Here is a 13,963-nt window from a genome sequence, read left to right on the forward strand (position 1 = left end):
CCCTTTTTCATATGGGATCAGAATTTTCCTTTCCTCTGCATATATTTTTTAGGTATTAAGTTTTAACTGCTTTTCCCCAATTACCATCTGTGCTGCTGCCTGCCAGTGTAACCTCCCCTTGTAGCTTGAACTGTCCACGTTTCCACTTCACACCTGCACTGTGTCCAGGTGTTGCTTAGCTTCCCTCACGTAGCCTGTGAGTCCATCTCCAGTATGGGCCTTTTCCTTTGTCCAGGCTGGTGTAACATGGGGTATTTAACCTCTGGGTCTTCCCAGCAAACCATTTCCAAATTCTTTTATTTATTCTTTTATGAATTCTTGTCTTTTCAATCTTCCTCCTGCCCTCACCCCTTCTTTCTTCATTTACACAGGACTGCAAACAACGACTTCCATATCCCTCCAGGAAGCTTTTGACAAGCTGACTCCTCGGCCTGCTGGGATCATAGACCAGCTCAGCTTGATCCCCAGCCTCAGCGAGCCCCTGCGGGTGACAGCCAGCGTGTACATCCCGGCGCACGGGCGCCTGGTGTGCGGCCGTGAGGACGGGAGCATTGTCATCGTGCCAGCAACACGGACTGCTATCGTTCAGCTGCTGCAAGGAGAGCACATGCTTAGGAGAGGTAGGATAAGTGGGCTTCTGAAGTACCAAACAGTGGTGCAGAGTGAGTGCTGGGGGGGCCCTTTGCTGGAAAAGTACCTCTCCTGGGTGGTTGAGATGCACTGGCAGAGACACAGCGGGGTGCATCACCAGGCTCTCAGCCTGGGAGCACTCAGCTGGGGCATTGGTGTGCCTGCAGGGATCTTCCTGGGAACACAGTGCATGTAGAAGAGCTCCTGTCGGTGTGCTGTGCAGTCAGCTTGTATCTGAGCTTCTAGTCTTGTGTCTCCTGGCTCCAGATAGTGTTAGGTGATGCTTTTGTGATGGTAGATGCAGAACAAACGCTTGGGGTTGACTGATAGTGAATGCTGATGAACAGTCTATAAATGTTTTCCTGTGCATACACCTGTGAGCTGGGCAGTTTCCTACATGTCTCTTGGCTGCCCTGTTCCCTTCATACAACTGATTTCCTTCCTGTAACTCTGTACAAACAGTTTTGTTCTCAGGGTGGGGTTGGATCACCTCAGCAACGAGACATCGCTCTGCACATGAGCAGTGGGGACTCTTGCCCTTGTAAAAACCACCTGTGTGTGTTCTATGTCTGGTTTGCAGTGTTTGCTAGAAAGCATAGTCACACAGAGCAAAAATAGTTCCATCTACATGCTGCAGGTATCACACAGTGTGCTCAGTCCCAGTGTCTAACTTACTGGGCTGCTTGTGTCAGGTTTGCCATGGAAACTGATGGGTTTTCTTTCAAAGCATCTTTGCAACAGTGAAGCCACTCTCACTCCACACTTTTAACTGACCCCTTTGATCTCAGGGCACTGAACACTAGCTGCCTTTACTCTCAGTTCACAGAAATTCTTTGCTGTTCTAACTTTAAACTTGCTGTTCTGCATGAGCACCAAATGGGTTGTGCTGCTGGTGGGGCCAGTGTGGAGTAAGGCTATGCAGTGCTCCTGAGCCTTTTGTTAGATCCTGGGATAAATTAATGCTCACTGGGGAAGGGCATTTATTTTTTCATGGGTTTATGGCCTTTTTATTCATCCCACCCTGAGATATTTTTTTGGGGGGTGGAAGAGGCTGTTTCAAGACAGCTGAGTTACTTCCAAGTGAGATTGTACAGCAAGACAAAAGGAATCATTCAGTCCAAGCCCAGTAACAAACACTGATGAACATTTTAAGAAGAGACAAGGTTAATTCTGTCAGTTTGTTGTTGTTTTTTCAATCAAGATTGGTGGTTTGGACTAACTGTTCTTCTGAATTATGTTTTCTTCTCTCTTTTGTTTCCTTTTCCTTTCCCCTGGTCTCTCAGGTTGGCCACCTCACCGGACCCTCCGAGGCCATCGAAACAAAATTACATGTTTACTGTATCCTCATCAGGTTTCCTCCCGTTATGATCAAAGGTATTTGATCTCAGGTGGTGTGGATTTCTCAGTCATCATATGGGATATATTTTCTGGAGAGATGAAACATATCTTCTGTGTACATGGTGGAGAAATTACACAGCTTCTAGTTCCACCAGAAAACTGTAGCGTAAGTTCTGCGTACTACGTCTGATAACCTGTCTCACACTTTCCATAGGGGTGCAGCCCCACAGCCCCTTCTCCAGCATGGGGCTGCAGGATGAACTGCTGAAGGCTCAGCACTGGCCCATGTGGCTGGGGCCCTGGGCAACCTTGTGTAGCTCCAGGCTTGGAGGCTGGTGGCCCTGCCTGTGGAACTCTCAGGTCCTTGGGGTCCCTTCCAACCCAGCCCAGTCTATGATTCTATGTGTAAAGCTTGCAGACACTTTGGAAGGGTTTCATTGTTCTCCTGACTGTGGGTTTGTTTGCATCATGTTTTAGCTACATAAAGAATTACAAATAGTGGGGAAAATGGGTATCAGAACCCAGCTGGCTAAAGAGATGCTTGGCATTGCAGCAGTGGGGAGGAGGATTTCCACAGCATGGCAGCAATCCTTCCCCTGAAGGCATTGTGACTGTTTTGGGCAGTCATTCCCCACCAGTTACCCCTGAGATTTTAAGGGCAATTTTGTCTCTTGTGACTTGGTTGAGCAGGTAGAATTCCATGGGCAAAATGACCTGAATACCAAGGTTTCACTTTCTTGCCCAACAAAACAGGTTCTAATACCTGTTGGCTCTTCCTGAGAGACTTCCTGCAGTGGAACTGTGTTCCTGGTGTGGTTAGCCACAGTGAGGTGCCTGCCTTTGCTGTCAGTCACCCAGAGGTGGTTACATGCAGACTCCCTGCATTGTGCTTTCTTCTCTTCCCTTAGGCTAGAGTCCAGCACTGCATCTGCTCTGTAGCCAGTGATCACTCAGTCGGCCTTCTGAGCCTCCGGGAGAAGAAATGCATCATGCTGGCCTCCCGGCACCTCTTCCCCATCCAGGTGATAAAGTGGAGGCCCTCTGATGACTACCTGGTGGTGGGATGTTCAGATGGCTCTGTGTACGTCTGGCAAATGGATACTGGTAAGGTCAAGGGCAAAGATGTTGATGAAATGATTTATTTCTGTATCTCTGTGTACGTTTGGCTATGGTTCTGGGTGAGCTGCATCTGAAAGAAGAGCTGAGGCTGTTTTGCACTTAGCAGTTTGAAATGCAGCACTCCCCATCGTGCCCAGATTTGCTGATTACACAGGCTTTTAGCAAATCCAGCTTTTAGCCTTTGGGCTGACTCAGTTTTGGAGGAGTGCAGCTTGCTCTGGCCATCCCCCCCTGCATGTGTTCTTTACAGAGACTAGTTCAAACGTTGGCTGCCCTTCATAGCCTCTCAGGTTTAGTATCTGTGCTTCCTCAGCACTCTTCTGCAAAGCTCGGTGCAGAAGTGCAGCACCTTCAGTCTACAACAGTTTCTTCATCTGCAGAGTGACAGAAGTGCTTGTCTGGGGGATTTGTGCTGGTTGGGGGGGATGGAGGTTAAGGGGACTGTGCTTAGTTTAGAAGAAACTTATCAGAGTGAGCAGCAGGAGGTCAGTAGGCACAGGTTTATAGCTGAAACTCAGTGGTTTTTCATGCTGTTTGCAGGCGCCCTGGACAGGTGTGTGATGGGAATAACAGCAGTGGAGATCCTCAACGCCTGCGACGAGGCGGTGCCGGCGGCCGTGGACTCCCTGAGCCACCCCGCCGTCAACCTGAAGCAGGCCATGACCAGGCGCAGCTTGGCTGCCCTCAAGAACGTGGCGCACCAGAAGCTGCAGACTCTTGCCACTAACCTGCTCGCCTCCGAAGCCTCGGACAAGGCAAGTGCTGTCTGGCTCTGCCTGCTTTTCAAGGGGCACCCAAAATGCTGCTTCCCCTAAATGAGTGAAATGTGGGGAGTCCTTGTAGTCAGAACTGGAGGGTTCTTCTCCCGTGGTTGGAGCTGGAAGGTTCTTCTCCCAAGCCCTCTGCAGTAGGAGTGGAAGCCCCAGCCTGGCTTTACCTGGCCGTGGGTCAGACCTGGGAGTTCAGTTTCCTGAGCAAAAAGCCTCAGCTTTCCTCATGGCTGTTGTGCAGCTTCCAGTGCAGGTGGTGGCACCAGGGGTTCCCTGTTAATCCCTTAGTTCCCTTATGTTCTTCCTGGTTTGTGCTTTCAGTGGGAGTGGTTTCAGGCCTCCTCTTTGCTCTCAGCTCTGTACTGCCACTGCCTTTCCCTCTAGGCTCAGGAAGGACAGAAGTTATGCACCAAGTACACTCACCTTGTTCTCCATGGGTAGCAATATGGTTTTGATAGCAACCAGCAATTGCTGTGAGAGTTCAGCAAAGGGCATCACTAAAATGTGTGTACAAACACATTGTTTAGTGCTAGAAGATAAGAAGTGCTTAGTTAAACCCTAAACCTTGAGGTATTTAGGGATCAAGGACTCTCCAAGTTCTGGCATATGATTTCAGTGATGAATTCAATGGGATGTGTCTGTAGTAACTGGTTAAAAGGGGAGATCCTGCAGCACCTGCCAGTCCCCGAAGGGGCCTTCAAGAAGCTGGGGAGGGACTTTTCAGAAGGGCCTGGAGAGACAGGACAAGAAGGAATGGGTTTGAATTGGAAGGGGGGAGATTTAGATTGGATTTTGGGAAGATGTGTTTAAAAGATGGGTAGATGAGGTACTTAGAGAGATGGATTAGTGGGGTGAGGAAAAATATCCCTGGAGCTGCGTGTCAGAGGAGCACACAGGAGGGTTCCCTGCCCCGAGCATCCTGCTGTCGTGGGGGCTGCTTTGGGCAGGGGGCTGCATTAGTGGGGCTGCAGAGTGGGAGGGAGAAGCGGTGTCTTTGGGCAAGGCTCCAGCGTCGTGTCAGCCTGGGCTGTGGCCAGCAGAGAGCGGCACGGCCCTTCTCCCAGCCCTCCGCTGGGAAGGAGCCGGGCCTCTGGGAGCATCCCTTGGCACAGCACCATCCTGCTCCTGCCTCAGGCCTGTGCTGCTCTGGCTGTTTGCCAGAGTCACCGTGGATGTCACACTTGTCTGGACACGTTCTTGATCTGAGAGTCCTCTGTAAGGGACACCCCTGTCTTTTAGGGGGTAGTGCTTGACCACAACCCTGACATTCCTGCCATATCTGTAAAGTTCTTCTTGGAGACTTTGATAACATTTTCCATAAGAAGTTTCACACCCTGTGAGTTTTCAAACTCAGATCTCCCACAGCTTCCTGAATTTGGGAATGATCTTTGGCAAAAGCATAGAGGAAGTAATCATAGAATCATAGAAGGGTCTGGGTTGGAAGGGACCCCAAGGATCATAGAGCTCCAACCCCCCTGCCACAGGCAGGGACACCAGCCTCCAGGCCTGGAGCTACACAAGGTTGCCCAGGGCCCCATCAAACCTGGCCTTGAACACCTCCAGGGACAGGGCATCCACTACTTCTCTGGGCAGCCTGTTCCAGCCCCTCACCACTCTCTCTGTGAAAAACTTCCCCCTAAGATCTAATCTAACCCTCCCCTCCTTTAGCTTTAGTCCATTCCCCCTTGTCCTGCCATTATCTGCTCTTTTAAAAAGTCGAATCCCCTCCTGTTCCTCTGCTCCCTTCAGGGACTGGGAGGCTGCACTGAGGTCCCCCCGCAGCCTTCTCTTCTCCAGGCTGAACAAGCCCAGTTCCCTCAGCCTCTCTTTGTAGGGCAGGTGCTCCAGCCCTCTAATCATCCTTGTGGCTCCTCTGACCCCTCTCCAACAGTTCCACATCCTTCTTGTATTGAGGGCCCCAGATCTGGACACAGCACTCCAGCTGGGGCCTGATTGCAGCTACACAGGCTTTGCTTTTGCTTTTGTTTTTCTCAGGGGAATTTACCTAAATACTCCCACAACTCCCTGATGGTTCAAGCCATCAAGACGAACTTAACCGACCCAGACATACACGTGCTCTTCTTCGACGTGGAAGCCCTGATCATCCAGCTGCTGACTGAGGAGGCCTCCAGGCCCAACACCGCGCTGGTTTCGCCGGAGAACTTACAGAAGGCCTCTGGTGGCTCTGACAAAGGAGGCTCCTTCCTCACCGGGAAGCGAGCTGCTGTCCTCTTCCAGCAGGTCAAGGAAACCATCAAAGAGAACATAAAAGAGCATCTCCTGGACGACGAGGACGAGGATGAAGAATCGATCCGGCAGAGGAGAGAAGACAGTGACCCCGAGTACCGCTCCAGCAAATCCAAACCCCTCACGCTGCTGGAATACAACCTGACCATGGACACAGCCAAGCTGTTCATGTCCTGCCTTCACGCCTGGGGCCTGAACTCTGTCCTAGACGAGCTTTGCCTTGAGCGTCTTGGGATGCTTAAGCCACACTGCTCGGTGTCCTTTGGCCTCCTGTCTAGGGGAGGCCACATGTCCCTGATGCTTCCTGGCTACAATCAGCCCGTAGGCAAGCTGGCCTACGACAGCGTGGAGCTGGGGAGGAAGATGTCCCTTACGGAAGGGCTGGGGAAGGGGACGTACGGCGTGTCGCGGGCCGTCACCACGCAGCACCTCCTCTCCGTTATCTCGCTGGCCAACACCCTGATGAGCATGACCAACGCCACCTTTATCGGGGACCACATGAAGAAAGGCCCGACCAGGTATGGGGAACACTCGCTTCTGCTGCTGCTGGCTGTGTTCCACAGTCCCTGTTTCAATGCAGTGGGTTGCTTTAAGTTGGCTGTGGGGCTGGGTGTATTTGGCTGTGGAAACCTTCGGTGCCCAGATGGGACTGAGGGTGTTTCTTCTCTTGGATGTAGTCATTTTTTAATGCCAAGCCAGCTGCATTGCTTTGAGCAGAATTAAGTGGCTTAGAGTGTTAATAGCATGTGGAGTTGTATGAATGTACACACCAGTAGGTCTGGGAGGCTGCTTTGGTCCTGGGTTTGGGTGCTTATTGAGTAGGTCAGAGTCTAAAGAAATCAAACCATGCAGATGGACTTTGTAGCACCAAATATTTAAGCTTACCTAGGAACTGTAAGTTACTTTTTTCCTAGCAGACTGAAAAGCAAGCCTATAAAACCCAGTCAAAGTATGTTTATTCACAGTATCTTTATCAAATAATCTCTGTTTTTCCCCCTTTCTCCTTTTTCCCCACCCCTGCTCTCCCCCCTCTCCCCTCCTGTGTGTGTATTCTGTGTTTAGGCCACCGAGGCCAGGCACTCCTGAGATGGCAAAAGCAAAGGCACCCCCTTCAACTTCAAGCCCTGCAGCCCAAGGACAAATTAAGCAAGGTAAAAATCACTTGCTTTGAAACACTTGGACATGTCATTTCTCCAAAGCTATCACTACTATCAAGTGATAAAAGTACTGCTGGGAGGGAAAAGCAGCATAATATCCTGGAGGGAAAGATTTTAATGCCTAAGGCCTTCTTAAGAATCAGCCTGAGAGGCTGATGCTGTTGTGAAGTTATTCCTAACACTGAATTCTTGAGTGTTTATGTGCTCCAACCACTGTGGTGTTGAGGTGACAGGAGGAGGTTCAAAGTGGGTGACTAAGGGTGACCCAGACCAGCACAAAAACACTTATATGTGCCATAAGCTAAACCACAACAGCATTGAAGGGGCGTGCCTACTTTTCCTCTCATTTGTAGGAAGGAGGAAGAAATGACTTTGCTGCTGCAGCTGCCCCTGCTTGCAGTTCCAAAGGACAGCAGTGGATCCCTTAGCAGGCTGCTTTGTGTCTTTCCTTTAGGATAATGGTTAAGTGCAGGGAGGAGAACAAGATGTGAGCCAAAGGAAAGGTGCACACAAGATCAGACCTGAATTTCCCACTGGAGTAGAGCAGAGCAGGGGCTCGAGCTTCCTTAGGGCAGGAGGAGCACAGGGAAGCAGCCCTGCTGGCTCTGGTGGGGAGGAGGAGCCCCTTCCTGCTCGCTCTGAGGTACAGCTGCTGTGTAGGGGCAGGTGAGCTGCTCCTCTTGATGCCCAGAGCCAGGGAGCATAAACCCCGGGGCTGCTGTGCTCAGAACTAAGGAGCCGGTGAGGTCAGGAAGAGCACAGGGCAGCAGCTCCTGGGACAGCATCAGGTACTGCCCAGGACCAGAGGAGGAGTGGTATTTACTCCCTGGGGTAAATAACAGGGAGTAAAGCCCCCCTGGACCAGGTGAGGGATGGTTACAGCCCAAGGGGGATGTGCATACGTAACCTTTGCCTTGCACTGTGGGGTAGAGGCGAGAGTGCAGAGGGCTGGCTTAGTCCATTAGGCACTTGGTTGAAGTGGTCTGTAAAGCATCTGTGCCCTTGGGGCTTGGCTCCTTTCCTTGGAAAACTGCACTGACCTCTCACTTTTACCTGTTAACACTCAAAACCTGGACTGCCCAAGCTCTGTGGGTGCAGAGAATCTTGCCCTTTGCAGAAGGGCTGCGTTTTGCTTTGTCACTGGTGTTTAGCACAGTGTGCAGCCTGTACAGCTGCACATAAAGATGCTCAGGCACCTTTAACTTCATCTTTCAACTGAGGAACTTGGAGTAGAGAACCTGTAAGCACGACAGGTAACTCACACATCAGCTGGGGGATTTTCTTTGCTCACATACAGAAAAGGGGGTGCTTCTATCTGAGAGGGAAACCTGCCCACCAGCAACACTTGTGGGTGTTTATTCTTTGGCTAAATGTAAATACTGACTTGCTGGGATCTCTGGTTGTCATGGGAAAATCAGTCTGGGGACTGGTGTGCATCAGGGCACCACATAAATGAGAAATCAGGGCTCCTGCCTCAACAAGTGGGGCTGGTTTGGTTTACAGCCCTTTATTTTTCCACCTTGGAAGGTAATTATTTGGAAGGTCAGGATTTCTTAGAGATGCCATCTGTATGACAGATTCAATGTGAGGAGGAAAAAACATACTCATTTGGCTTTTAAGGAGACAGCTCCATTGGGGTTGTTCTTTGGAGTAGGTTTTGGGGACAGACATACTGTGGTTACCCTGTGGAAATAGTTACAGCTTCCCAAGGAACAGATGATAAAAATGAACTTGTGTGCTGCCAGAAATACAGAAAACCACCCCTGATCCTAAATTGTCCTCCCCCTCTCAGGCTGGTGGCATGTCTTGGGGGAAGGTGGCTTCGCTCCCAAGCGCTGCTCTCGGGTGGTTGAGCTCCCCTGATGCCTTCCTTACCTTCACATCCCATCCTGCACCCTGTGCAGCACCCTGCTGCTCAGGCGTTTCTAGTGCTGCTGCTGTTAAAAATCAATCAGCAGCACAATTAATGCTCTTTCTGACAGGCTGGATCTCCATCAGTCTGACCTGTATCTGTCCTGAGAGGAGCACAGCTCCGTGTGGCTGGGCCAGCTGCTGCCACCACGGCGGCTGTTGTCATCGCTGGGGTTGGGAGCACAACAAAACCAGGCTGAAAACCCACAGCTGCATGGGTGGGGGGTGGGTTTGTGTTTTTACAAACCAGCTTTTTCAGGAAATACATAGCTTTTGGGGTTCTGCACCTCCTGGAAGGAGGCTTTGCTGTCACACAGTGAGTTACAGCGGTTGTACACGTGCCAGCGTGGAAAGCCTGGGGAGAGGAGGTTGGCTGCAGATGTCCCAGGGTGACAAAAGGAGCTGGCTGGGTGAAAAGCAAACAGACCATTCTGCAGACAATGCTTCCTCGGTTCAGGAGCTTGAACCCATTGTTGTTCTGCAACCGAACAAAAGAGGGGGGATTAATTTGAAGATGCTTGTGCATGACATATGGTAATTTCTCCCTAGGAAGGAAGTGTCAGATAGTGACCTCTAAATCTCCACGGTGACCTTGCCTTGTAGCATGTGTGTGCCATAAGGCCTGCTGCATCTTTTCATGTGGTAATACTGAGTCACCAAGCCTCAGTGGGAGTAGAACATCCAGGGCTGCTTTGGCACCGGGCTGGCACCAGATGATCTGGCCACAAAGATGCTCAGAGGGCTGGAGCAGCTCCCCTATGGAGAGAGGCTGAGGGAGCTGGGCTGGGGCAGCCTGGAGAAGAGAAGGCTGTGGGGGGACCTCACTGCAGCCTCCCCGTCCCTGAAGGGACCCCAGGAACAGGAGGGGAATCAGCTTGTTAAAGGGCAGAGACTGGCAGGACAAGGGGCTGGAGTGAAGCTGGAGGAGGGAAGGGGGAGATGAGATCTCAGGGGGAAGTTCTGAGGGGCTGGAAGGGGCTGCCCAGAGAGGGGGTGGGTGCCCCATCCCTGGGGGTGCTCAAGGCCAGGTTGGCTGGGGCCCTGGGCAACTTTGTGTAGCTCCAGGCCTGGAGGTTGGTGTCCCTGCCTGTGGCAGGGGGTTGGAGCTCTGGGACCCTTGGGGTCCCTTCCAACCCATCCCATTCTATGAAATGAATGTCACAGTGCTCTGAGCAGCCCTCTTGAGCAGCGCTCGCCCGTGCTCTCTGTGCCCTGCAGTGTGAGTTGGAGTCCTTTCCTTGCTCCAGGTTTAAAACTGTTTGCAGGGGATTACTCTCAGAGGAGCCTGGGTTAAAGCCAGCTGTGAGCAATACCTTCTGTGGCGTTTCAGAGCAATGAGTGGGGCAGCCCATGTTTAACGGGGCTCGTTTCTGGGGTTCCCAATGAGCAGCTCAGCCTCCAAATCCATCTAAACACAGGGAACACACAAGCAGCAGCAGCCAAACTCCTGTTACTGAGGCTCCAGCCATACCCTCAGCCCAAACCTGGCTGCCCAAAGAGCCCTTTGTAGTTGCTTTAGTTACAGGTACTTTGAAGAGAGGCAAGTTTCAGTCAGAGTATCCGTGTGTCCCTACAGCTGCATGTCTCCCTCTCCCTGCCATTGCACTTCTGTAAATCCTAGGAGGCTTTTTACGTTGGATATTGTCATGGTTTCCTCCAGTTTTGTTTTTCATTCTCTAGTGATACTGATCTGGTTTTCAGAAGCTGCTATCCTCACTCTCCTATTTTTTTTCTCTCTCTCTCTTTCTTCTTCTTTCCTCTGCAAGTTGCTCCTGCTGTTTCTTCTAGCACTGAAGCTGGTCACTCTGGCTCTGGCACTGCTCCTACTTTACATACCTGTTTCTTAGTCAATGAAGGTATTCTTTCCTCACTTTTCTATCTAGTTGTCTTTTGCTTTCAACTAATGTCCCTGATCCCTGTTGTGCCGTGACCCCGGGTTGGTGTGCGCAGGGAGAGGCAGCGGGTCTGTGTGTGCTTTGCTGGCAGAGGGGGAGCAGCTCCTCTGTGTGCCTTGGACTGCCCCAAATCCAGGTCGAGTAGTGGAGCAGGGATGGCACGTTGGGTGGTGTTTGGGAGGTGCCCTCACCCATTGGTAGGAGGAGAGCAGCAGGACACGGGGTGCTCCCTGCTGTGGGGGCCAGGGCTGCTGGACTGAGCACAGCAGGTGAGCACCAGCCTCTCCGGGCTGGCAAGGCTAAAAACATCCCACTCCTGTCAAAGGGAGACAAACACAGTCAGTTTGTGGCACTAAGTTTGACTTTTGGTGCTTGCCAAAGCTCAGTGTTTGTTTGAACTGCTCCAGTTTTGGGGTGAGGGTGCTTTCTTTCCAACAAAGATTTATCCACACTGTGAAGAATGAGAGATCAGCACCAAAACCCCCAAACAGGCAAACAAAACCCCTTTGTCTCCTCGTAGGCAGGTTGCTTTAGAGCAGTTTTTATGCCCCCATTAGTGAGCTGTCATTTCCTACTCCACCCATCTCAAGTAGCAGACACAGTGTGCTCTCAGCTTGGAAATTCCTCTTTTTAGTCCATTTTTCTGTATGAGAAATTGACATGCTGATTCCTTTCCTTGTAGCACTGTGAGGAGCTTTATCAGTTAAAACACTCAGATTTTTACTCTCAGCATTGCTGACAAACCCACAGATCTGTGTTTTGAACCCTGTCCTGATTCTGCTGTCAGCTTGGAGCATAGTGCTGAGCTGCTTGCCTGGAGTGCGTGTCGGTGAGCTTGGTGTGCTGCTCTTCACGGGCTTGTAGCGCCTGAAGCCAGCGTGCCCACCAGGGTTTAGGCTTCAGGATGAGGAGAGCAGGCAAACACCCTTGTTATGTACCTGCCCAGCTGTGCTAACAGGCAGAAAGCTCCTGTCATCGGTGGGTAATTCCACGCTGAGCGCTCTGTGAGCGCGTCGCGCCGCCCTCGCAGCGGGACGGCGAGTGCCGCGCTCAGCGGTGCTCAGCGGGCGTTGAGCGGCGCTTTTAAACCCAACCAGCACCCCCAGCTTGTGCTTTGGCAAGAAACTGGCCACGCTGGTGCAGGGCCCTTTTTTTGTCCTCAGTGTGCACGCTGGGTTAGTCTCAGGGCTGTGAGTTTAACTCCAAGCGTGCGGCCAGCTGGGGAAGTCTTTCTGTGAGATGGATGGGGGAGAAGAGGGATGTGGGTGTTCAATCAGGCCTGATCAGAGGCAGACTCCTGCTCCCCTCTGGTTTGCCCCTGTATGTGCTGGAGATCTGACCAGCCACTTCACCAGGGGTGATTTCTGCTCCTTCCTGCCTGGAGCAGAAACCACATGCACTGTACCCCCTGGTGATGACCACCAAAGGTGGGGTGAGCCCGGAGCAGAGACCACGTGCGCTGTACCGACAGCCCTGGTTATGATCAGCAAAGATGGGGTGAGCCCTGGCTTCCCCAGCAGGACAACTGATTCTGGTGTTCTGCCCCAAAATTGCTTCTATTATCATTTTCTCTCCCTCTTTGTCCCTCCTTCTCCTGAAGATCTCTGCATACTTCCAGTATGCAGACTTGCAGTGCAAACTTCCCTGTGTGCATCTTGAACTCGACATCTCTTCATCTTTCCTTTCTTTTCCTTCCTCTCATGCTGTGTTTTGCCAGGGTGGAGCCAGCTGGCTGCCATGCACTGTGTGATGCTGCCCGACCTGCTGGGACTGGATAAATTCCGACCTCCTCTCCTGGAGATGCTGGCTCGCAGGTGGCAGGACCGATGCTTGGAGGTGATTTCAGGACTGGCTTTGTACTGCAGGGGCTTGGGGAGGGGGGTCTTGGCTTTTACTGGTCAAAATAACCCTATCATTCTTCTCAGGCACAAGTTCCTGCAGTTTTTGTTTTAGATTTAGGGAGTTAATCTTCCAGTTAACTTCCCAAAACACTGGAAAAAGTGATCACACACACACTTGTGTGTGTGTTCACAGAGTTTTCACCTTCTGGAGGCTGTACATATTTGTAAAGTAACTATTGGATTAGAAACTTCCACAGTTCTGTTAGGAATGTCCCTAGGATTAACCCACCCCCCCATTCTTAGAGGGACTGCTGAGCTGGGTGTTCTCTTGGAGCGTGTACACCGTAGGCAGTAAGCAGCCTGTCACCCAACTGTGTGATGAATGACACGGGGACCTTAACACTACACCTGTGCTGCTGAGGCAGAAAATGTGCTGACAGGGCAGCTTTCCAAGTGGGAAAGGAGTCAGGGAGCTGGGCCATGGGCTGCAGGTCCTCAGCAGCCCTCTGCCTTCTCTGGGAAGGGGGTTTTGCTCCTTGCCTGCCCGTCCTTTTGCGCAGTGGGGTGTCCTGAGAGGGTCATGACTTTGAAACCCCTCACACTTTGGAAGCAGCAGAACTCCTGGGTATCCTCAGGTGTCAGGGTAGTGGATTTATATTACTTTGATTTTTACCATGATCAAAAGGAAAAGAAGTTGATAATAGAAGGGTGTATGGAGTGAGTGAGGCACAGAGCAATCACTCTCCACCCTCGCTGCCCGAGCACGGGAAGCTGGGAAGCCCCTGACCTGGTCTGAGCCTGACTTGGCAACAACTAAAGTGTGTTACCAACATTGTTCACGTCTCAAATCCACACCTCAGCTCAGTGCCTGCTGTTACCAGACCAGTAGCACTGTCCCAGCACAAACCAGGACAGGGACAAATACCACAAGCTAGGGCTTTCTATTTGTTGGGGTAAACCCCCAGATTTTTCAATTCTTTTTTAGCTTGGGGAAACATTTTCATGTGTTTTCCTCTGCTTTTGTCTTCAGTCTTCTGCAACATGTGGCACATGAG

At 51.4% G+C, this 13,963-nt stretch overlaps 1 protein-coding gene across 1 annotated transcript in view; it reads left to right on the top strand.

Annotated features, from left to right (window-relative positions):
- Positions 1 to 13,963, top strand: part of WDR7 (WD repeat domain 7) — a 70,682-nt gene that overhangs the window by 8,882 nt on the left and 47,837 nt on the right. Inside the window, exons 10-17 of the mRNA XM_084278313.1 lie at positions 372 to 620; positions 1,914 to 2,134; positions 2,877 to 3,072; positions 3,628 to 3,842; positions 5,853 to 6,622; positions 7,167 to 7,255; positions 10,939 to 11,028; positions 12,785 to 12,903. Of these exons, the coding sequence (XP_084134439.1) occupies positions 372 to 620; positions 1,914 to 2,134; positions 2,877 to 3,072; positions 3,628 to 3,842; positions 5,853 to 6,622; positions 7,167 to 7,255; positions 10,939 to 11,028; positions 12,785 to 12,903 (1,949 nt within the window). The remainder of the gene's footprint in view (positions 1 to 371; positions 621 to 1,913; positions 2,135 to 2,876; positions 3,073 to 3,627; positions 3,843 to 5,852; positions 6,623 to 7,166; positions 7,256 to 10,938; positions 11,029 to 12,784; positions 12,904 to 13,963) is intronic.

Source organism: Gallinula chloropus (assembly GCF_964237585.1).
Source record: "Gallinula chloropus genome assembly, chromosome: Z".
NCBI classification, from domain to species: domain Eukaryota; kingdom Metazoa; phylum Chordata; class Aves; order Gruiformes; family Rallidae; genus Gallinula; species Gallinula chloropus.